This window comes from Rhinatrema bivittatum, chromosome 2 (assembly GCF_901001135.1).
Source record: "Rhinatrema bivittatum chromosome 2, aRhiBiv1.1, whole genome shotgun sequence".
Lineage (NCBI taxonomy): Eukaryota > Metazoa > Chordata > Amphibia > Gymnophiona > Rhinatrematidae > Rhinatrema > Rhinatrema bivittatum.
The window spans coordinates 126,679,345-126,704,415 of NC_042616.1; the positions used below are offsets into that span (position 1 = coordinate 126,679,345).

The following is a 25,071-nucleotide window of genomic DNA, read 5'->3' on the forward strand; positions in this document are numbered from 1 at the left end:
TAAATTTTTTCATCCTCTTCCCATATGGGTACCAGTGATTTTTTTTCTATAGTTAAGAAACCTTCAATATGGATTCCTCCTGGTCCGGTGGAACTCGTCATTTCTACTTTTAAAGGTTTGGATAGGAGAGACCTCAGTTCAATGCAGACATCAAGATAAGGTCTATCAAAATTTGACTGGGGGAGAATGGTTAATATTACATCAAACTAATGATAGATATTGTCATCAAATCAGCAGATAAGGGTGGTTAGAGGGCTATTCTCAATACAGTGGACTATGTGAAAAAAGTGAATTCTCAATTAAGCAATAGCTCATATTATATACCTATGACAGAAACATTTGAAATAGATTGACATGTATAGAAGCTTTTTCATGCAATTGTTTTTCAGCTAAAGAAATATGGTTTTTTTGGGAGTTGATTTTTCCATGAGCTTAGTTTTTTCACATTGCCTGAGATTTATAGGAGACTGATAGATCCACCTGGACACCCTATCATTTCTGCACAAGTCTTTTATAACCCTTATTTTTTTTCTTGATAAATTTGATTAACTTTAATACATTATCTTCTTACATTAGGGATTGAGTACATAATATTCTAGAAGAATTTCCAGTTCTGATCTCCAGCTTAATTATGGTGGCCGTTGATATGGCAGTGTTATACATGAGTATTCCTCAAGAGGGTGTACTTGATATGATTAGAATGTTTCTGGATACGAAACCAGAGCTCAGTCCCCACTTAATTTTTTTTTTTTTTTTGTGAGTTGGCCAGATTTGCAATGACAAAAAACTTTGTTTTAATAACCATTTTTTTCCAGCAAGTGAAGGGCATGGCCATGGGAGTCTCCATGGCTCCAGATAGTGCAAACCTATATGTACATGTTTTTGAAGAGCATGTTGTGACTACAAAGACAATATTTTATGGAAACATATTGACATTATTCTTTTGTGGCCAGGCAAAATGTAGTAATTTCATCATTTTTTTTTGAATGGTTGAATTCTCAAGATGACAATCCTCAGTTTATAGTTACTGCTTACCAAGAAAAGTATCATTTTTAGACTTTACCAAGTCTTATACTAATTGCGGTTTTGATATTTCAATTTTTGGTAAACAGACAGGAATACCCTGCTACACTATATTGTACTCCTTGTCATTCAAGAAACCTTAGTCAGATCTTGCCCTCACCACCACTACTCTCTAGGTTAGGGTATTGCCGCTGTCTTCATCTCCAATTCAGTCTACAAACTAAAATAACTAAAATGAAGGAAAGTTGTCATGGCCACAATCTGGAGATTTGCAACCTGCTGATCCATTGGGCTGCTTGCTCCAGATGAAACTTTTAAGACACTGGAAATTCCTCCTCTGTGGAGGAGTATGGGCCAATCACAATCTTTTACTAGTCTCAAGCTGCTTCAGAGGACACTCGTATAGTGTGTGTTTTGCCTCACACACCTCTGACATAGAAAGTTCAACAAAGTATCAGAAACACTCGGGCATTCTTTTTGCTGAATATCCAAGATATGCAAACATTTATTCTAAAGAGGGCACAGAGCATCAGAGATTACATTGTGAATTCTGCATTTTACTCACACAATACAACTAACACAACAGAAGGGGTGCAAGGACGTTCTCCTTGAGGGAATTGTCTGAACAAGATCTTTGTGGTAATACTTTCTTTTCCTAATCACCCATTTTTGAGACTGAATAAATCATGTATATCTGTAGGAGTCATTTATCTGGTGTGGTGCCCATGTCATCTCTTATATATTGGCAAAATGACAAGAATGGCGAAGATCAGAATACAGGAGCACTTGAGCTGCATTGCCAGATGGAATCACACCATGTGGTGCACCTGGGTTGTAGCACATCATTCTGATTTATTTTTTTCTGTGTTAGAGCAACAATGGGTTCAAACCCAGGGAGAAAATTTTTCTTTATTTCTACTACAAAAGGAACAGAAATACGTTTATATGTGGAGTACTATGACACCAGTGTCGTGATTTAAACACACTGATTTTCTTGTTTACAATGAGAGCGTATTGCACGCACATATGCGCTCGCCATTTTGAGACATGAGACACTGATCCGAGGATAGTAACTGCATTTACAAAATCAAATACATCTGATTCCAGAGTATTTGCACTGATAATAGTTATCATAAAGACCCTGATGTAGGCAATAGTAACTACTGAAATACTGCAGTGTTGGGCACTTGGAGGGAGTGAAAATCTGAACATCTTTCAACATCTATATTGTATTTTCTTCTGGCTATTGGATGAAAAGGATATTCAAGATGCATTTTTATTTGCACATATAAATAAGGTTTATATTGTTACTCGTTCTTTGACATGGACTTTGGCTTCCTTTATGCTACGAAGCCAGTGTTGTGGCATATGAGCACATCATATGATACCAATATATTAGGTAATCAAAATGGTTTTTGTCCCTCTGTGTATCTGTGGAGTATAGTATGGAAGAAGAGTGAAGCTTTCTCCCTGTGGATACTGGATAATGGAGCTCTGTCAGCCCGTATTGGAACTGAGTAGTGTAGCTGCAATTTAACTAATTCAATTATATTTAGGGCTTCTGAATTTTGGTTTAATCAAAAAAACACTAGAAACTGACCTTCCTCACTACTGCTGCTCTCTAGCTTGGGGTATTGTTGCTGCCTTCATCCCCAATTCACTCTAAAAATCAAATTAAATAATAAAAATGGAGAGTTATCATGATCATGGTCTGATTTGCATCCTGCTGCTCCATTGGGTTGCTTTCTCCAGATAGTCGCTGGGTAGGGACCTTCTGCATACTCCTGCACTTAGCCTTGGGGTTGTTAGGGGAACTTTCCTCAGCCCTCTGCTGGTGCCACTAGCATTGTTCCAGATAAAAATATACATGTGAGTATGTAATGTGTGTGTGTGTGTAACTTGTTTTCTAAAGGAGCAGTGTTGGCCTTCCCCTGAGCAGCCCCAGCAGAAATCCCACAATCAGGCTTTCTCTGTCATTTCCTCCTCCCTTCTTGAATTTCCTCTTTAAGGACATCCAGCAACAGCATTCAAAATAAAGAGCAACATTGTAGCTGAGGGAAACCACAAAAAAGCAAAGCAGGGGCCTGTGCAGTTATAGGACTATTTATTGTATGCATGTATAGATTAATTAAAAATACTCTATATGCATGTCATGCTATCTGTATATTTATTTGCTTACTGTTTCACTATTTTATCAGTCAACACATTACACTTCATTAACCAGAACAGGCACCTAGAACTATTTCTTATATCATGAAAATGCAGATAAACCCTGATTTTTAGTATCCTGCAAAAGCACCAAATTACATGGGCAATAAGCACCTAAAATCTGAAGCTGTAATTATGCTGTATAGGATACATAGTTCCTTAATCATACAGCCACAGTCCAGGTAAAAAAAAAAAAAATATATATATATATCTTTTAAAATGATCTTCCAGAAGGAATTGGCAGGTGCATCCAGTGCTGTGGATGACACAGGCAGATAAATGACAGGAAGTAGCATTTATTTATTTATTTATTTAACAGTTTTATATACCGACCTTCATAGTAAATAACCATATCGGATCGGTTTACATTTAACAAGGGGTATAACTGGAGTAACAATTCAAGTGAACGAAGATAACAATAGGTAGGAATAAGTCAAAGTTACAATCAACAGGGGAAGAGAACTTGGAAGCTTGCAACAAGCTGGAAGGAAGATAAGGCAGGAAAAAATTATAACGAATTACAACGCATGGAGAAGTTAGTGTGGTCGCACTGTATTCTAGGTACTTCTGTTATCAGTAGCATTATGCAAACATGGCTTATTTTCACATATGATAGGATGTAGAGATGATACAGTGAAATTTTGGTTTGTATATTGTTTCACTCATTCTCACTAATTAGTGTATCAGTTCTCTATTAATGAAACCTTTGTATTGATTATGAACAGTTTTCACTAATTTTGTTCCTTTATGTAAAAACTGCTAATTAATATTCATGATTCAGTAATCATTTAACACTCCAAATGGTAGGTTGCAAGAGCCAAAGCAACATGGTTTTGGCAGAGGAAAATCATTTTTTGTTTTTATTTTACTGTAATTTTAGATAATGGTAATTTTTATTTTGCTAGACCAATTTTTGTAATCATGTCAAAATGGTGTACAATAAAATTTAAAATACATTACACATATCAAATTAAAACACAGTATAAGCTGCTATAAAATTGAATTTATATATTTTGTCTATTTTGCAGGATTCTCCAACTTCTTCAAAGCCCTGCTTCCTTAAAACGGAGTCTTCTCCCTCCTCACCGAAGCATCTAAACACAGTTAGTATAAAAGTTGCCAATTTGCATTAACTTTATAAACCATAGCTGCAAATTAATTTTCAGTTTTGTGTTGCAATACCTAGTTTAGTGGCATTACTGTTCCTATTTTAGCATCTGAAAATGCCAATTCAAAGTATTGCAGGTTATTAAAGGTATTTGAAAAAAATTTTTTTTAATTAGATTAAAAAAATTTCGGCAGGGGCAGTTCATGTAATAAATGTATTTTTATTTCAGCTGGAATTTGCTTGAGACAAATACTTTTTTTTTCAATTGATTTGTCAGTTTGGTTTATAAAACTAATACATTGCTGCCTTAAACATATTAAATATAAATAACTTGAATTATAGTTTGCATATATTCATCGTGTATGAAAGGTAAACTATATCTCTGTTCATTAACAGACCCTTCTTTTTCACTTAATTGTAATTCCAAGGTAAGGAGAGTGAATATTTTCCCATAGATAAGCAGCTGAATTAACCATGCTGTCTGGGTACGTCCTCCATGCCACTAGGTGGCGGAGCTCTCTAAGATCACCCAAAGTCTTTTGGTGAGGTGTTCCTCCCTGCAATACCATCCATGTCTCCCCGAGGCTCCTCAGTCTGTCTTTTTCCGTGCGACTGAATGCACGCGGAGCTCTTCTCTCTGTGAGGAAAGAAACACTTCTGAGGAAAAAACCTGACAGGAAACTGTTTTAAACCTTGGAAAAGAATAGCTCCCTTCACTAAACATGCCTAGACCAGGTTTCAAGTTTTGTGAATGTGGGAAAATCATGTCTGTGATGGACAGGCACCAATTTTGTTATTTATGCCTGGGTCCTAGACATGACCAGGCTAATTGCCGGGACTGCAGCCGCATGTCCCCACGGGCACAGTGCCAAAGAGCTGAGAAAATAACCCGTTTGAGAGGGAGCATCAGGCTCATTTGCCCCCTCTGAAACTTCAGTTGTCGGCTCCCAAAGCCCAAGGCCATCGAAGGGCTACCTCTGTGGACCCTCCTGGTCCAAAGAGAAGTAAAAACTCCAAGATGCAATTGACATGGAGTGTGGGAGATGCACCAAGGACGCATTCTGCGTCGCAAGCGTCGATGCCTCATGACATTGAGGCACCTCCGCATGAACGCGTCGAAGATCCGAAGCACCAAAAGAACATTGACGCACTGACACGTCAGTACACCATCGACGCACTGACGCTCCGACTCCACGCATCGACGCACCCAAGACACTGAGTTGGTGCTGAAGCAACACGGCACGCAGCTTGTACAACAGTCTTTGCAGACACAATCAGTCATAGTCAAGAAATCTGGCATCCTTAAACTTTTTGACACTCCTGCTTGAACCTAGGGCTCTACCTTCACATCCAGTTTTAGAATCACTGCTGGAAAAGTCCTGGGACTCTGTTTTCCACTTCACCCACCTCTAGGAAAACTGATTTGAAATATAGAATGTGTGACTCACCTTTCTACACTGACATGCAACTACCACACGCTTCAGTGGTTGCAGAATCATCCATGCAGAAAGCAAGGAAAACCAGGCTGCACACCAACAACCCACCAGGTCGTGAGAATAAAGCTTTAGATGATTTCGCTAAAAATGCTTATCAATCAGGAGTTCTAAATGCCAAAATACAAAACCATCAGTTTTATGTGGCGCAATATCTCTTTGAATGTCTGCAATCTTTAAAACCTATTTTGCAACAGGGATCGATGATAAACACCATTCCACCTGAATTCCATGATATAGAAGAAGGTCTTCGTCATCTCGTGTGATCAATTTATGAGGGATTTGAAACCTTGGCAAAAACATCAGCTTAATGCCATTGCAGCTCGGCGCTTAGATTGGTTACGAGCAAGGCCATACGTGATGAAAAACTTGCCAACCTTCCTTGTAGACCAGACAACTTGTTCGGGGATAAATTAACGGAGACTGTTGCTAAATTAAAAGAACAAAAGGTAGCAGTACTCTCGCTAACTCAACACAAGTTACCATCCTTTAAACAACCCTTCAGTTCATATAAAAAACCCTATCCCAGACGACAATATCGTTCTTACCCCGCCAACAGCCAGCTCCTCGTCTGTGGCCATGTGCTCCTAGTCAACCACTCCAGGCTGCTGATCCTCAACCACCCAAAAATCAGCAAAGTTTTTAGGGATAACACAGCCACCACTACCTGACCAGAAATTTGGAGGACGGCTGTCCCACTTTTTCTCAATGGAGCACTATAACGTCAGACTCATGGGTCCTCAATATCATATGGGACGGATACCCTCTCAATTTTATATCCCTTCCATCACTACCACATCCAGTGGTACCCAAGCACCAGAAAGCTCATCGGGAAATTCTCCTTCGGGAAGGACACCAGCTACTTTAACACTGCATACGGGAGTTTCCTCCATCCCAATACCACAAGGGATTCTATTCACAATACTTCCTCATTCCCAAAAAATCGGGGGGACTCTGCTCTATTCTAGACTTGCATTCCCTCGACAAATTCATAACTGAGAAATTTAAAATGATTTCTCTCAAATCCATTCTTCCCTTCCTACAATCAGGAGACTGGATGTGCTCCATCGATCTGAAAGACACGTACGCCCACATACCAATGCATCCAAATTCTTGGACTTACTTCTGTTTTCAGAGTAACATGAGACATTTCCAGTACAAAGTTCTTCCGTTTGGTCTCTCCTCCACACCGAGTATTCACGAAATGTCTGTCTGTAATGGTGGTCGACAGAGAATTCAAATCTTTCCCTATCTAGATGACTGGCTGTTAGTAGCCCCCAATCCAGTCCTTCTACAGAACAATTTACTTCAGACGATAAACTGCCTAGAAAATCTAGGTCTTCTCATAAATTACGAAAAGTTTTATCTGCAACCGACGCAAACGCTAACCTTCATAGGAGCTTCTATAGACACTGTCCAAGACAGAGCTTTCCTGCCACAACCTTGAGCATTAGCTCTCACCACACTGGCCCATCATCTCTTACCACTTGCAAGAACTTCAGCCTGTCAAGTCTTAACCTTACTGGGTCACATGGCAGCATGCATCTACATGGTCCCATGCACGAGACTACATATCCGTCGTCTAAAATGGGGCCTAAAAACCCAATTGTCTCAATTCCTAAGTCCATTATCAACACCTGTGCAAGACCCCTACGACATTAACTGATTCTCACCACAGATGCCTCCCCCCTCAAAGACCCCGGTAGGCCACTACCAGACACAGTGAATTCACTAATACATTTAAAGGACGTTAGACACATTCCTACTCCCATAGCAACCTAACACTTAACTAGGAACTGATCAAAATTGATAAAGGTAGCAGTCCAGCAGCAAGAGGGGGGCTTCCCAGTCTTTTGCATAGTGTCACATGTATGATTTTTTACCCACCGGTGAGAAGTTGTACATGTGCATGCGATGCAAAGAGCTCCTAGCTCTCAGAGAACGAGTCCAATCTCTGGAGGCTAGAGTGGCAGACCTGGAGGAGCTGAGGCAGACAGAGGTATATATATGAGACCTTCATGGACATAGTAGTCAAGTCCCAACTTCAGACTGGCAGCCCTGGTGCTGCCTTGGAGGAAGAAGGTCTCATGATGGGAGAACATCAACCGGGTGCAGCAGGAAAGGATCCTGTAGCAAAGACCTGCTCTCCAGGTGATGCATTGTCCTTTCGCACTGAGGATAGCTCCCCAAGGCCTACTGCCCAGGAGGGAAGGGTTAGGTCGGCCGTCATAGTTGGTGATTCGATTATTAGGAATGTAGACAGCTGGGTGGCTGGTGGGCGTGAGGATCGCCTGGTAACATGCCTACCTGGTGCGAAGGTGGCAGACCTCACGCGTCACCTAGATAGGATTTTAGACAGTGCTGGGGAGGAGCCGGCTGTCGTGGTACAAGTGGGCACCAACGACATAGGAAAATTTGGGAGGGAGGTTCTGGAAGCCAAATTTAGGCTCTTAGGTAGAAAGCTTAAATCCAGAACCTCCAGGGTAGCATTCTCTAAAATGCTCCCTGTTCCACGCGCAGGTCACCAGAGGCAGACAGAGCTCCGGAGTCTCAATGAGTGGATGAGACGATGGTGCAAGGAAGAGGGATTCAGTTTTGTTAGAAACTGGGGAACCTTTTGGGGAAGGGGAGTCTCTTCCGAAGAGATGGGCTCCACCTTAATCAGGGTGGAACCAGACTGCTGGCGCTAACCTTTAAAAAGGAGAGAGAGCAGCTTTTAAACTAGAACAAAGGGGAAAGCCGACAGTCGCTCAGCAGCGCATGGTTCAGAGAGAGGTATCTTCAAAGGATACTAATGATGCATTAGAATTAGGGCATCCCGACAGTGAGGTTCCAATAATTAGAAAAATAGTCCATGTGCCTGTAACTAAAAACTCACCTGAGCTAAAAAATTCTAACTTATCCCTATCAATTAAAAAGCAGAATGAAAATACAAACAAAAAACAAACTTTGAAATGTTTGTATGCTAATGCCAGAAGTCTAGGAAGTAAGATGGGAAAATTAGAATGTATAGCAGTGAATGATGACATACACTTTATTGGCATCTCAGAGACATGGTGGAAAGAGGATAACCAATGGGACAGTGCAATACCCGGGTACAAATTATATTCCAATGACAGAGAGGAGCACCCAGGAGGTGGTGTGGTGCTTTATGTCCAGGATGGCATAGAGTCCAACAGGATAAACATCCTGCATGAGACTAAATACAAAACTGAATCTTTATGGGTAGAAATCCCTTGTATGTCGGGGAAGACTATAGTGATAGGAGTATACTACCGTCCACCTGGTCATGATGGTGAGACGGACAGTGACATGCTAAGAGAAATTAGGGAAGCTAACCAAATTGGTAGTGCAGTAATAATGGGAGACTTCAATTACCCCAATATTGACTGGGTAAATGTATCATTGGGTCACGCTAGAGAGATAACGTTCCTGGATGGAATAAATGATAGCTTTATGGAGCAATTGGTTCGGGAATCAGCGAGAGAGGGAGCAATTTTAGATCTAATTCTCAGTGGAGCACAGGACTTGGTGAGAGAGGTAATGGTGGTGGGGCCGCTTGGCAATAGTGATCATAATATGATCAAATTTGATTTAATGACTGGAAGAGGAACAGTGTGCAAATCCACGGCTCTCGTGCTAAACTTTCAAAAGGGAAAAATTGTTAGAAAAAAACTGAAATGAGCAGCTACAAAAGTAAAAAAAAATGTCCAAGAGGCGTGGTCATTGGGTTTTTTTTGGGGTTTTTTTTTTTAACAATCTAGAAGCACAGTCCAGATGTATTTCACACATTAAGAAAGGTGGAAAGAAGGCAAAACGATTACCGGCATGGTTAAAAGGGGAGGTGAAAGAAGCTATTTTAGTCAAAAGATCTTCATTCAAAAATTGGAAGAAGGATCCAACAGAAGAAAATAGGATAAAGCATAAACGTTGGCAAGTTAAATGTAAGACATTGATAAGACAGGCTAAGAGAGAATTCGAAAAGAAGTTGGCTGTAGAGGCAAAAACTCACAGTAAAAACTTTTTAAAATATATCCGAAGCAGAAAGCCTGTAAGGGAGTCAGTTGGACCGTTAGATGATCGTGGGGTTAAAGGGGCACTTAGAGAAGATAAGGCCATCGCAGAAAGATTAAATGATTTCTTTGCTTCGGTGTTTACTGAAGAGGATGTTGGGGAGGTACCCGTAATGGAGAAGGTTTTCATGGGCAATGATTCAGATGGACTGAATCAAATCACGGTGAACCTAGAAGATGTGGTAGACCTGTGACAAACTGAATAGTAGTAAATCACCTGGACCGGATGGTATACACCCCAGAGTTCTGAAGGTACTAAAAAATGAAATTTCAGACCTATTAGTAAAAATTTGTAACCTATCTTTAAAATCATCCATTGTACCTGAAGACTGGAGGATAGCAAATGTAACCCCAATATTTTAAAAGGGCTCCAGGGGCGATCCAGGAAACTACAGACCAGTTAGCCTGACTTCAGTGCCAGGAAAAATAGCGGAATGTTTTCTAAACATCAGAATCACAGAACATATAGAAAGGCATGGTTTAATGGAACAAAGTCAGCATGGCTTTACCCAAGGCAAATCTTGCCTCACAAATCTGCTTCACTTTTTTGAAGGAGTTAATAAACATGTGGATAAAGGTGAACCGGTAGATGTAGTATACTTGGATTTTCAGAAGGCATTTGACAAAGTTCCTCATGAGAGGCTTCTAGGAAAAGTAAAAAGTCATGGGATAGGTGGCGATGTCCTTTCGTGGATTGCAAACTGGCTAAAAGACAGGAAACAGAGAGTAGGATTAAATGGACAATTTTCTCAGTGGAAGTGAGTGGACAGTGGAGTGCCTCAGGGATTTGTATTGGGACCCTTACTTTTCAATATATTTATAAATGATCTGGAAAGAAATACGACTAGTGAGATATTCAAATTTGCAGATACAAAATTGTTCAGAGTGGTTAAATCACAAGCAGATTGTGATAAATTGCAGGAAAACTTTGTGAGACTGGAAAATTGGGCATCCAAATGGCAGATGAAATTTAATGTGGATAAGTGCAAGGTGATGCATATAGGGAAAAATAACCCATGCTATAATTACACAGTGTTGGGTTCCATATTAGGTGCTACAACCCAAGAAAGAGATCTAGGTGTCATAGTGGATAACACATTGAAATCTTCGGTTCAGTGTGCTGCGGCAGTCAAAAAAGCAAACAGAATGTTGGGAATTATTAGAAAGGGAATGGTGAATAAAACGGAAAATGTCATAATGCCTCTGTATCGCTCCATGGTGAGACTGCACCTTGAATACTGTGTGCAATTCTGGTCACCGCATCTCAAAAAAGATATAATTGCGATGGAGAAGGTACAGAGAAGGGCTACCAAAATGATAAGGGGAATGGAACAGCTCCCCTATGAGGAAAGACTAAAGAGGTTAGGACTTTTCAGCTTGGAGAAGAGACGGCTGAGGGGGGATATGATAGAGATGTTTAAAATCATGAGAAGTCTAGAACGGGTAGATGTGAATCGGTTATTTACTCTTTCGGATAATAGAAAGACTAGGGGGCACTCCATGAAGTTAGCATGGGGCACATTTAAAACTAATCTGAGAGAGTTCTTTTTTACTCAACGCACAGTTAAACTCTGGAATTTGTTGCCAGAAGATGTGGTTAGTGCAGTTAGTATAGCTGTGTTTAAAAAAGGATTGGATAAGTTCTTGGAGGAGAAGTCCATTACCTGCTATTAGGTTCACTTAGAGAGTAGCCACTGCCATTAGCAATGGTAACATGGAATAGAATTAGTTTTTGGGTACTTGCCAGGTTCTTATGGCCTGGATTGGCCACTGTTGGAAACAGGATGCTGGGCTTGATGGACCCTTGGTCTGACCCAGTATGGCATGTTCTTATGTCCACCCACGAGTGCAATTATCACAAATTTCCTGGAATTGAGGGCTATCGGGTATGCCCTACAAGCTTTTCAACACATCCTGCTATGCCATGTCATCATGATCCATACCGACAATCAAGTGGCAATGTTTTACATAAACAAGGTGGATTCGGTTCATGAAACCGCTGCAGGGAAGTGATACAGATTCTGGATTGGGCCCACTCCAAGGAGATCTCCCTCCAAGCCACATATCTACCTGGGATCAACAACTCCAAAGCAGACAAGTTGAGCAGAATTTTTCACCCACACGAGTGGGAACTCGATCAAAGTGTCGCCAACAGACTGTTTCCATTTGGGGGTCTTCCCTGAATAGACCTCTTTGCAACAGAACAAAACAAAGTCTATCTTTTTTGCTCAGTGTACCCCAGCGCATGCCGGCTGACACAAGATGCTTTTCTCCTGGACTGGTCTCAGGACCTTATTTATGAGTTCCCTCCTATTCCACTGATTTCCCAAACAGTACAGAGGTGCATAGAAGACAGTTCGAATCTGATCCTCATCGCTCCAGCAAGGCCACATCAACCGTGGTACAGCTACCTAGTTCAACTATCAATTTGCAAACGGATACTTCTAGGGAATGCCCCCACCCTCCTCACCCAACAACGGTCAATGCTCTATCCACTTCACGCATCACTGAATCTCACTGCATGGAGATTGAAAGGGTCACGTTCCAAAATCTGAACATTTCACCTCAACTGGAAGATATTTTGAACATGACAAAACCTCAACTGGAAGATATTTTGAACATGACAAAACTACTAACGCAAATATTTTTTCCCCCAATTTTAATCCTCTCCCTGTTCTCCCGCACTATCCCGGATTATGATCTTTCAATTAGTTTTAAAATAATAGAATATTCCTTTGTTCAATTTAGTTCCTGTGGTTACTATCAGCTCTATTATTGACTTTTATGTTCTAAGGTTTTGTGTTGGTTCGTAAATGATTTTTAGTTACATCCGATATCATCCTTGTATGTAAAACATTATATTAATTTATGGTTTACTGTCTGTACTGCCTTTTATCATTCATACCTGTTATCTGTAAAGCCTGTTGCTAATTATTGTTTATTGTAAACCGCGGTGATGTATCTTTTTACATACTGCGGTATATAAAAATCCCTAAATAAATAAATAACGTGTCCACTAGAACATCTAAGTTACCTCCATCTACTTTATATGCGGGGTCTGTCCACTGCCTCTCTTCGTGTTCACCTTAGCGCGATAGCAGCTTACCACACTCCTCTACACGGGGAATCAATAGCCAGTCATACTCTTATTTCTTGCTTTATGAAAGGTGTTCTACATCTATGACCCCCTTAAAGAAACCACCAGTGCCATGGGATGTCAACCCAGTTCTGGAACAATTCATGTTAACCACCTTTTGAACCAATGGACAGCTGCCATCTTCGATACCTATCCTGGAAAGAGCTATTTTTAGTCGCCCTTACATCCGCAAGGCGAATCAGTGAACTTCAAGCACTGGTATACTACCCACGTTATCTTTAATTCTACCACTACAAGGTGACGCTACGTACACTTCCTAATTTCCTTCCAAAAGTGGTCTCCACCTTTCACTTGAATCAGACCATAACCTTGCCAACTTTCCATCCCAAACCGCATGCAAATGACAGCGAGCGGCGTCTCCGTACATTGGACTGCAAGCATGCACTTGCATATTACAAGAAACAAACTGTCTACCAACAGACATTCACAACTTTTCCTCTCATTCAATCCAAACACTCCAGGACTTCCTGTTTCTAGATTTACTTTATCATCCTGGATTTCTAACTGCATACTTTTCTGCTATCAGAAATGTTCTGAAACCTTATCCTCCACACCCAAAGCCGATCAAGTGCGAGCAATGGCTGCCTCAGTCGCACATCTTCACAATGTACATATCTCAGATATCTGTAAAGCATCCACATGATCATCACTGCACACATTCACATCTCATTATTGTTTAGCAAACAGACCAAAGACGATGCAGAGATGGGATAAATAATCCTAACCAAGAGCACTTCTACTTCAACTCACTTATAGGAACTGTTCACCTATTATATAGTATTGAGAGTTCAATTACATATAAATACTCACATGAACTACACGTTCAATACTTCAGCTGGTGACTCCCAGACAGCATGGCTAATTCAGCTGCTTATCTATGGGGAAAAAAGCAAGTTGCTTACCGTAAACTGTGTTTTCTATAGATAGCAGATGAATTAGCCATGCTGACCCACCCGCCTCCCCAGAAAGTTCTGCAATGCATTTCATCTTGCTTTGACATGGACTGAGGAGTCTCGAGGAGACATGGTTGGTATGCAGGGAGGAACACCTCACCAAAAGACTTTGGGTGATCTTAGAGAGCTCCGCCACCTAGTGGCACGGAGGACATACCCAGCATGGCTAATTCATCTGCTATCTACGGAAAACACTGTTTACGGTAAGCAAACTTGCTTTTCTGATTTATCTGGGCAGTTTACTTTTAGTTATGGTTTAATATTTAGTTATATTTTATGACATAGCACTTGGTGAAAAATCTACATTCTTTAGTCTGGAACTAGATAGTTTTGCTATTGTGCAAGTGATAGTTGAATACTTGTCAGCTGGAATAATAAAAGTAGCTGTAGTTAAATCATTAGTAAGAACTAGGGATATGCATGGAAAAATTTTTGGTTTAGTTTGTTTTGGTTCATTTGGTTCTGTGATTAAATTTTGGGACCAAACAGAACTAATTAGTTATTTTATTTTTTGGAGGAAACAATGCATCCTACTTTGGGCTTGAACATTCGGTTTTCTGTCCAAATTAAATGAAACTTGCAGGCAGCAGTAAAGGGAAGAGAACTTCAGCACTTCCAGAGTGGGCCAGAATGACACCAAGAGTGGCATGAAAAACTTAAAGCACCATAATAGGGGCAAAGCAGAACAGTGACATGAACATCCTAAGGCATTCTGAGAGGGTACCTAAAATAAGGGCATGAAAACACAAGGCAGTAAAAGAGGGACGAAGAGCACCAAGTTTGGCATGAACAGCCTAAAGCACCAACAATAGGAAGAATACCCAAGGCACCATCAGAAGAGGCAAAGAGAAACAGTAGTGGCAGGGATACACCAAGGCATTGTGAGAGGAGCAGACCAGGCCATAACAATGGGAGAACATAGTAAGGTGCTGAACCAGGAAAGAGGCAGGGTGGAAACAAAATACCTCAGTATAATCAAGAGCAGTGGTCCCCAACCCTGTCCTGGGGGCCCACCAGCCAGTCGGGTTTTCAGGATATCCACAGTGAATATGCATGAGAGAAAATTTGCATGTTATGGAGGCAGTGCATGCAAATTTTCTCTCATGCATATTCATTGTGGATATCCTGAAAACCCGACTGGTTGGTGGGCCCCCAGTACAGTTTTGGGGACCACTGATCAAGAAGACCAGGCCAGGCAGCAACACTAGTACATCTGTGCAGCAATGTGCTGAACCAGGGCAGGAGGAGCAGACTGGGCAGCAACAACAAGAATAGCAACTGGTAACAAGGCAGCAAGTCACTGCAGGGGAAAGAATTTAAGCATTGGCTCACTATAGTTGTGCACTTTGAACTTCCATGCCAGTTCAAGAAAACCCAGCAGAGGTACATTTTAATGAATTGTTTCATACATTATCACTAGCCACATTAGGTATCCAAAGTCTCTTTATTACAAGTTATTATAACCATATACTTATTTTTTAATTGTTATTCTATATATCTGACATACAAAATGCTATCAATAAAACACATGCCTGGGAAAGCTCCTTACAATCTAAACATTCATATATGTCCCTTATAAAATCATATACAATTCAAACATAACTATCCACCCATATATTTCTCATTCCATTCACACCATTCCCTCCCAAAACAGCCTTTCCAAAATTTCCTTTTTCCTTTGTTCTAAACATTAACCAAACATTCCACTGTTGCATTATTCTAACATCCGACATAGACTGTTTCACCATAAGAGCTGCTTCAGTGAAATCTTAAGTCCTCACATGCAGTGGTCCTATAGAGAGAGGTTATAACAAATCCTTGAAGCTCTCCTGAATCCAAACAGTTATACTGTAAATATAAATTATCCAAGTAACCATCAAGTAATACAGAAACTCCAGTGTCAACACACCCATATAATTCTTTTCATTCCCACCCCCATATTTATATAATTACACAGCTTCTCTGGGGCTCACAACTCCCTCAACATTGAAGAGTGCACGGAAGCCCACCTTCACTTAAAGCAGCAAACTATAAACAAAGCCAATATCAGAAAATGCACAGGAAAATTTATAGTACTAATCATTCTCTCACAATTTTCAACCAGCCCTCCAAATCTATACAATTTCACATTTACCTCTCCAAGGTTTACGACTTCCAAGGCTTCATGGAACTATTCAAATTTCCTCTCCACTCAAGACAATGGCCCCTTCATTTTTATTCATTGCTGAGCAAGCACCACTGTTCACAGCCCACCCCAAAAACTTGCATAGTAACATAGTTTGACCTTCAGCAATATTTTGGGAGTTAAAGAAATAGACGAGTCAAAGGAAACACATCTTGAAGGATAAGACGTGTGCAGAATCACTGGGACAATAGTCACCTCAGTTTTTGATGCATTCATTAAGAGACCATGTGAGAGAGAGACGAGGGCAAATAGGCAGCAGAAGTGGAAATAGGATAAAAAGATATAGGTTTGGATAAGCTAATCTGTTTTAGAAGCGTGAGATCCTATGAGAAATATGATTCTGTATTTGATTTGGATGTCAGAAATTGCTTGCATGATCACACTTTTCATTTGATATTTGTAAAGGTACCCTTGTTGCTCCTGTATACAAGCACATGCAACATTTTTTTCCTTTAATCGAAATAGCTTAATTTGATCTGAATTCACGGTGTTAATGAGTGGAATGTGTTTAAGTGAGTAGGTAATATGGTTGGTGACTTGTCATGTTCTGTATGGCAGGAGGAAAAATATGGAGTATTAAATGTCACAAAAATTACCGAAAATGGGAAAAAAGTTCGGTAAGTATGCGTTTAATTATATTTGGATATTTACAATATTAGCCTATCTCTGCAATGTATAGAATTTATGTATGCATTTTCCAAGTGTCAGCATGATTTTTCATTTCAAATTTTTGCAACTTTGTGATGGAATTTTTTTTTTCCAGTTTGTCTGTATGTAATATGTCACTGAGAGTTGGATTGTTCTTCAGAATTTGATGTTATGAGCTGTTCTGCAATAATTTGGGAGACAGTATGAGTGACCGGACGTGACTGATGATTTGATCTGAGGTCACGTGATGTGGTGAATTCAATAGGCTATGCGGAGATAGATCTCTAGCCGTCACTCAATTCTGCATTTTTACTGTGCTTACCTGACCACTTTGCGAACCTAGGTAAAGCTCTCTTGCTCCTGAACTTCCAAGGTGAATTTATTTGTATCCTTTTGCAAACTACAAGGCAACCAAAGTCACGAAGAAGGACCAAGACAAGCCGCGGGCCCGGATGCCAAGATAGAGGCGAGTGGGCCTGAATCATCAGCAGCTCCTGCGGAGGCATCCACTGAAGAGAAAGTCACTGTGGCGATAGTGGTGGCGCTTGATGCCAAACTTACCCAAATTCTGGAGCAAATAATGGAGATTCGTTCCTCACTCTTGGAGTTTGGGCAGCACGTGGACTGGGTGGAAGGCCTTGTCGCAGTGGTAGAAGATGACACTGGGGCACTCGAACGCAAGGTTGGATGCCTGAGTGCTCATGACAGTGGTTGCCTTTGGGTCTGTGGCACTGACTGGTCTCACTGAGCGCACGCATCAGCTGGGCCCCAAACCGGTGGCTGATCATAAACCATGAGTGGTAATTGCCAAGATCTGGAATTATGCTGTGAAGGTGGAGATACTACAGCACTTCTGGAAGCAGAGACACCTGCATTTTGAAAACCAAAAAATATTGATCTTTCAGGATTTTTCCCTGCGGGTATCTGACCACCGGAAGGCGTTCTCTCCAATCTGCTCCGATCTTGCCTGCAGAAATGTGTGTTTCTTTGATATGCCCAGCCCAACTGAGGATCTGACTCCGGGGAAGTTCTCGTATATTTGAGGAAGTGCAGACGGTTGCACATTTTAAGTCTGGACAGTGATAAATGTGCTACATAAAAGGTAATGGCGGCTGCCTCGCAGTTAGCATGGCCATGTTGAGTGAGCGAAATTCAGGTGGCTACTTGGTTGAAGCTTGATCATGTCCTGTTCCTACAGCTGTGGGAGCCATCATGCTTTTACATTTTGTGCATGTTGAGAACTTTTTCTCACAGTGGAGAGATTAAGGACATTTTTTCCAAATCCAGCAGCCGGATTTATTCGGTTTCTAGCTGTGGGATATTGTATCTATTCTTTGAGATGTTTCAGTGCTTGAGTGCATGCTAATGGCATGCAAAGGAAGCAATTATCTATTCACAGACAATGCAGGGAGTTGTGCTAGAAGGGGAAAATGCTAGTGTGGCTTTTTTTAATGTGGGGTTTTTAGCTTGCATGGTCAGGACACGAGTTAAGTAACAGTTCTGACTTGGGGGCCGTTTATTCCATTGATTGTGTTGGTGTGGTTGTGTGTTGGTGCAGCTCTGGCGTTACTATGGAGATTTCTGATTGTGTCCAGCTGTTCTTGATGCTGTGGTATGTCCTGCGGCTTTGCCAACAGATTACAGCAGCGGAAGGTTTGGCAGGTGACTGAGGTCGTGGCTGCCATGCTATTTGAATTATCACCCATAATATAATTGCCATGTTTTCTGCAGTCCACAGTTAGTAGAAATATATGCTTTCCTCCTATTCCATGGTCATAATTTCACTAAAGAGACCTGGTCGCTTGCTACATTTGCTTTTATGTGTGGATTTGTGCACGGATAATCGGCACAGATGCAGCGATACACAGCACCTTATTGAGTGTATGTAGCCGAATTTCTTTGTGTGCAGATCTATGCGCACAAATCATTTTCAAAAACTTTTCTTTTTTTTTTTACATCCCATGGAGGCACCAGCTTCAGCCACATGCAGTGATCAAAACCCGTGCTCACAACTTGTGCCTGTTTCATCGCAGCTTTTATTACATCGGCCCCTATAAATGGGAGCTGTTTTTCTTTTCTCCTCCTCCCATGGTACTATTTCATATATTCTGACATTACCTTATTTGTTTTGGTATTTTGCTTCTCATATTGGGATCTGACTTATTTTATCTCTTAGTAACAATGGCTCCATCTATGCTATATTGATATATGAATTACTTAAGACTTTTCCATTTTTTATTAATGCAGAAAAGAGAGATTAATAAAAGTTTAAAAAGCTAGCTTTCTGCATTGAACTGTAACAGTGCATTGATTTGTTTTTAAGTTGGTTTACCAGGAGCATTCAGGCAAAGTGTTTTTAATTTGCATCTTCTGTTTTGACTTTTTTTTAATTCAGATATTTTTTTTAATATGAACAAACTAAAAATATCAATGCAAGCATATTTTCACTAAATTAAGACCATTTTCTTTGCTTCCTAAGAAATAAACATGAAAAAACAAATGGTATATTGAAACGTGGTATGCTTGATTACTTACATGTATGTAGGATTTTGTCTATGTATTCTTAAAGAAACTTTGCTTTGTCTTGTGGTTTGTATCGTGGAATGTTGCAGGACTTGGCACACCTATTAAAAAAAAAAATAGAAAGTGTTTAAATATCTCCAAAATTTGGAATGTGGTATTGCATTCCTCTAGGAAATGCACTTGTCTAATCAGGAACCTCAGAATAAACATAAAAAAAAAAAGTTGAAAAGAAAGTAGGTGTCACAGGTTTACTATGCTTTTGGTACATCTAAGCTGTGGTTTGCTGTGTTAATCCACAAAAGGTAGTATTTAGGGGCTGATGCAATCAATATTTGTCTGCAGAAAATGGGTGCTCAGTGTTGAGCGCCTGTTTTCCAAATGCATGCCCAGCCACCTCTCCTGGGCACGTGATACAATATGTAAATTAGGGGTCGCACAAAAAAGGAGGCTCTAGGGAAAATTTGTGCGTCCCTAGTGCTTCCTTGGCATTGGGCGCACAAGAGAGGTGGTTGTCAAGCGGGTTGGGAAAACAGACGCTCAATCTATGAGCATCCATTTTTTCCTACTATCGGCATACACAAACAAGATACATGGCCTGGACTATGTATCTTGTGTGTGTATATGTGGCAGAGTTTTATTCCTGACCTCTGCTCATCATTAACAGCACAGTCTGTGCAAGAAAAAAACAAAACTGTCATGACCGCTACTTACCGCAACAGTATGCACAAAATGGATTGTGCATACTGAGTGATTGTGCAAACAATGTATTGTGATTGTGCAAACAATGTATTTTTCATTATTGTTACCATTATTTGGTCTATTTCTCTCTAAAGCACTTTTGCTGTATTTCATGTTCCTTGGTAACCGATATGTTACCCTACGAATGTCTGTATAGAAAAACCTTTAAATACATTTTTAAAAAGAAGAGAAAAAGCCAACATTTCCCTTGCTTTCTGTATATTACCATCAATCTGGTCTCAGACTGTTAAGAGAAGGATAATCCAACACTTTTCAGTAAAGTCACCAAATCATGTATTTTCTGTGTTCACCTTGTAAAAAAAAAAAATCAAATCAATGATTTTGACCAAATAGCTTTAAACCTCTTTATCCATTGTTTCCTTAAATTGTTTGACTTTGGCTGCAGTGTTGAAAATATTTATGCTCTTCAGTGTGAAAAACCCACAATCGGGCAGGATATCGGAGTGTAAACTTTATACCGTTCTTCTACAATTGTGTACAATGTGGGGTAATTCTCTTCCTTGTGCTGCAGTTTCAGTTGAGACATCTTAGAACATAAGTACCTTGTACTCACCACAGTCTAGCTATCTCATGGTGCGATATTCTTGAAAATGTGTTATCTTGCCAGCATAGTTCAAAATGCATGCAATTACAGGTCTAAGCTTGTTTTAAGAACATAAGAAATTGCCATACTGGGTTGGACTAGGGGTCCATCAAGCCCAGCATCCTGTTTCCAGCAGTGACCAAACCAGGCTTCAAGAACCTGGCAAGTACCCAAACACTAAGAAGAACCCATGCTACTGATGCCAGTAATAGCAGATGCTATATTCCCTAAGTCAACTTGATTAATAGTAGTTAATTGACTTCTCCTCCAAGAACTTATCCAAACCTTTTTTTAAACCCAGCAACACTAACTGCACTAACCACATCCTCTGGCAACAAATTTCAGAGCTTAATAGTGCATTGAGTGAAAAAGAATTGTCTCCGATTAGTCTTAAATGTGCTACTTGCTAACTTCATGGAATGCCCCCTAGTCCTTCTTCTTTTATTCAAAAGTGTAAATAACCGAGTCACATCTACTCGTTCAAGACCTCTCATGATCTTAAAGACCTCTATCATATCCCCCCTCAGCTGTCTCTTCTCCAAGCTGAACAGCCCTAACCTCTTTAGCCTTTCCTCATAGTGGAGCTGTTCCATCCCTTTATCATTTTGGTTGCCCTTCTCTATACCTTCTCCATCGCAACTATATCTTTATTCGAAATGCATTGAACAGAACTGTACATAGTACTCAAGGTGCGATCTCACCATGGAGCAATACAGAGGCACTATGACATTTTCTGTTATTCACCATTCCCTTCCTAATAATTCCTAACATTCTGTCTGTTGGCTCAGTGTGCTGCAGGAGTCAAAAAAGCAATTTCAGAAGATGGCTGCGAGCTGGTAAGACACACTTGGAATGGCTCCGCGGGTCCAGATTTCCTTAACCATGCCGCACTCCACGTGTAAACTGAGAGCTAAAGAACATGAACTACAGTTACCTACTGTGACGGGCCCGATGGATTCACACATACGGCGAGTCTCAGAGATTCTGGGAATGGGCTTGCTGGGAAGTAACCAGGAGGAAGAAGTACTTGATGCTTCCCCAGAGCTACAAACATCTGTTCCCAGAAGAATGGTGTTCCCCGGCCAATCTGGCCGAGGCTAGAACCTCAAGCTTACCTTGGGAGCGGGCTTCGTTGGAAGCAAGCAGCATTGCTAAGGCCCGAGAAAAGGGAGTGAGCCCTAACGGAAGGCCCCCCCCAACGACAGGAAGAACTGGTGAAGAGCTTAAACAGCCAAATGTCCAGCAACAAAATGGAGCTACAACCAGCAGGATTCAGCCGTAAGTCGTCGAGCTGGTGAGACCTACTCTAATTACTTTGGATGCAATTTGGGACGCTATTTGTTAAATGGAAATGTTGCTAGTCAACTGAAACCTATGGTTGAAGTCCTAAATGGTTTGGAAGATCGTATGACTAAGGTAGAAAAGGAGATAAAGGAAAACCATGAAGAAAGTGAGAATGTGAAAAGGAAATAAATACGATTAAAGATGTTCAGTATTCGATCATAAAAGAAAATTTAAGTGTGAAGATGAAAATGGAATCCATTGAGAACCAGGCACAGGCAAAAAATATTTGTCTTATAAATTTTCCAATAAATTCCTTAATTGCATCAAGGGATATGTGGAAGAGGTATCTTTTAGAAATCCTTAAAATACCCAAACAGACGTTGCCTTTAATATCAAGGATTTACTACATATCGCCCTTTAAAAGGGGAATTGAAGAATTACATGGGGGACAGATTTGTTCAACATTAGAACCTCAAATGGATGTGACTAATATTATTGAAAGCTCTTTGAGCAAACAGGTCACGCCGGCTACACTTATTGTCATTCCTCTTGGAGACAGATAAAGAATGGATATTTAAAAGATTCTTTCAATATAGATCTGAAAGCTTTCTGGGCTTGAAAGTTCAAGTTTTTCCGGACTTGGCAAAAGACTCAAAAAAAAAAAAACAAAAAACAATTTTTAATTTTAAAACCCAAGGTGTTAGTCATTGGAAATTATAAATAAAGAATTATAAAAAAAAAAAAGACAGCAATTTCAATGTATTAGCCACTATGATTGTCTAGCCGGGGCCCCAATCAATGTACTCTTTCAAAATGTATAGGCATCTATTCAGGTGGTAGGTCCAGTTTTTCAGGAATTATATATTCCCATAGATTCGTTAGTTCCCGATCTTTGATTGTTTCAGGAATTCCAGTAAATCTAATTTTCCGGCGACTGCAGTTTTCTTGGTCATCAATCTGCTCCACAAGCAAAACATTACTTTTTATAGGTAACACAATTTGGCCTGTAAATCCACCATCTCGATATTATGTTCTCCTTGCTTGATTTCATTTTCAGTGATCCTTTGTATGCTGTTTCTTGAAATTCCTCTGTAGTAGATAGGGCAAGCTTGCAAAATTTCAAATACAGCTGTCATATACTTGGTGAGGTGTTTTGCCACTTTATCAGACATAAGCACCAGTTGCTCTTTTTTTTTTTTCTCACCACAGATCTCTCCCGCTTTGTTTCAGTGGTTGCTTTCCTTGTTTTTGCAACCATTTCTTTGGATTTCTTCACTTCAAAATTGTCCATGTAATAAAAGTCGCATGAGGTAAGAAATGATCATCTTCAAAGACAGATACAATTTAATAGTGAGTAGAGACCAGAAAGATTTTGAAAGTGAAATGAAACAGAGCTCCTGGGATCATGTATGCCTTTTCAGCCTATAATCACTTGACCCCCATCAGCCCTTTCTTATGCTGATTTACAGATTTTGGTTAAGCTTATTTCTCCCAGGACAAGCAGGATGGTAGTCCTCACATATGGGTGACATTGGACGGAGCCCTATCACGGAAAACTTTTCTGTCGAACTTTTGACTGGAACACTGAGCATGCCCAGCATGCCATGATCCCTGTGTCCACAGGGGTCTCCCTTCAGTCTCTTTTTTCCACACTGCAGTTTGCCTCATGTTTAGGAGCTCTCTGAGATTTTTCTCATATTTCCTCACGGAAACACTTGAAGTTTTACTTCACAAATGATTTCCCTATACGGGTCCTTCGAGTACATTTCATCGACGCTCGGGCAGTACTGTGCCCTGCTTTCCGGTCAGTTCCTGTTACCTCACTATCGGTTCCTCCGGGTTACCAACCGGATTGCGGCCCTCTTCTCCCTATGTCTATAACCCTTGGTCTGCCCCACGATGCCCCTGAGTGTCCTTGCTGCGATCTTCCACCAGGTCCATCGGGGCTAGGGGGATTGGGACGTTCACGGGTCCTGTTGCCACCAGGGCTGCCGTTGGTGCCGTACATGCCTCCGATGCAGTTGATGCCCCAGATTAAAGAAAACGCTCCATACTTCGGGTTCTAAACCAGAACCCCGTGTAATCCTTGGGCGACAAACAATGCCAGGAGCAGTAGAGGCACAGGGACTGTCCGTCACCAATGCCATCCGGGACAGTCAAGGCATCTTCCTCTGAGCTGGAGAATGACCGGGCCGAGCACAGCGGGAAACATCGCCGGCATGGCCGTGGTTCCGTGTTCAGTGCCAGTACTGATACTGCACCGGCATCAATGTCCATTGAGCCAGTTGTGAAGGGGGCCTGGGTACAAGTCTCCATCCTCTTCTGCACCCGAGGCACTGAGGTGTTCTCCACCAACACCGGTGCCAGGTACTAAGACACCACAGATTCATGTGGAAGTGCCAGTAATGCCTAGCCTGTCTCCCCCTGTAGCTGGGCTACCTATACCAGCTTCCAGGGAGGAGCTGGACATCCTCATCTGTCAGGCTGTCCTCTATGCCTTCTGGAATCTACTAACACCGAAGCCATTGATATTCACACTGTTGTGGCACCACCTCATCGTGGCACCTACCAACGACAGCCTAATTCATTGACGCCGACATGTCCTTCTGACCCTCCACGGACCCCTATACCTATCCCGGGATCCTGGAAGGGCGATGGGTACTCTAATCCCCCTTCTGCACCGATCCCATCGAGACCTAAGTAAAGGACTTGTCTGAAACCATCCCTTTCAACCTGGTCACTAAAAAGGACCAGAAGTTTTCGGGAGGGTCTAGGTTGTAACTTCTCCCAAGAACTATATTGGTGTCACATATTGCTATTTACCAGCTATATTTGACACCACACCAAGGGAACCTCTCTGCCATCCACATGAACTTTGAGCAACATGTGATTGCTTCGAAATGTCCTCCCATTGCCAGCAACAGGACTCAGTGCTAGATGGTAAACCTGGCTTTACAGCCCGTGATTTACAGCCCGAAGTCCAAGATAAACTAGCTGATCTGCCATGCACTGCAGATAATCTCTTCGTGCACAAGGTCCAACAGACAGTGGCTCAATTGCAAGACCACCGAGAG

At 41.0% G+C, this 25,071-nt stretch overlaps 1 protein-coding gene across 8 annotated transcripts in view; it reads left to right on the top strand.

The window, feature by feature from the left end:
• Positions 1-25,071, top strand: part of ARHGAP12 (Rho GTPase activating protein 12) — a 287,089-nt gene that overhangs the window by 143,620 nt on the left and 118,398 nt on the right. For all 8 annotated transcript variants that reach the window (XM_029588589.1, XM_029588588.1, XM_029588591.1 and 5 more), the window contains 2 exons: positions 4,260-4,334; positions 16,759-16,817. In XM_029588589.1, the coding sequence (XP_029444449.1) occupies positions 4,260-4,334; positions 16,759-16,817 (134 nt within the window). The remainder of the gene's footprint in view (positions 1-4,259; positions 4,335-16,758; positions 16,818-25,071) is intronic.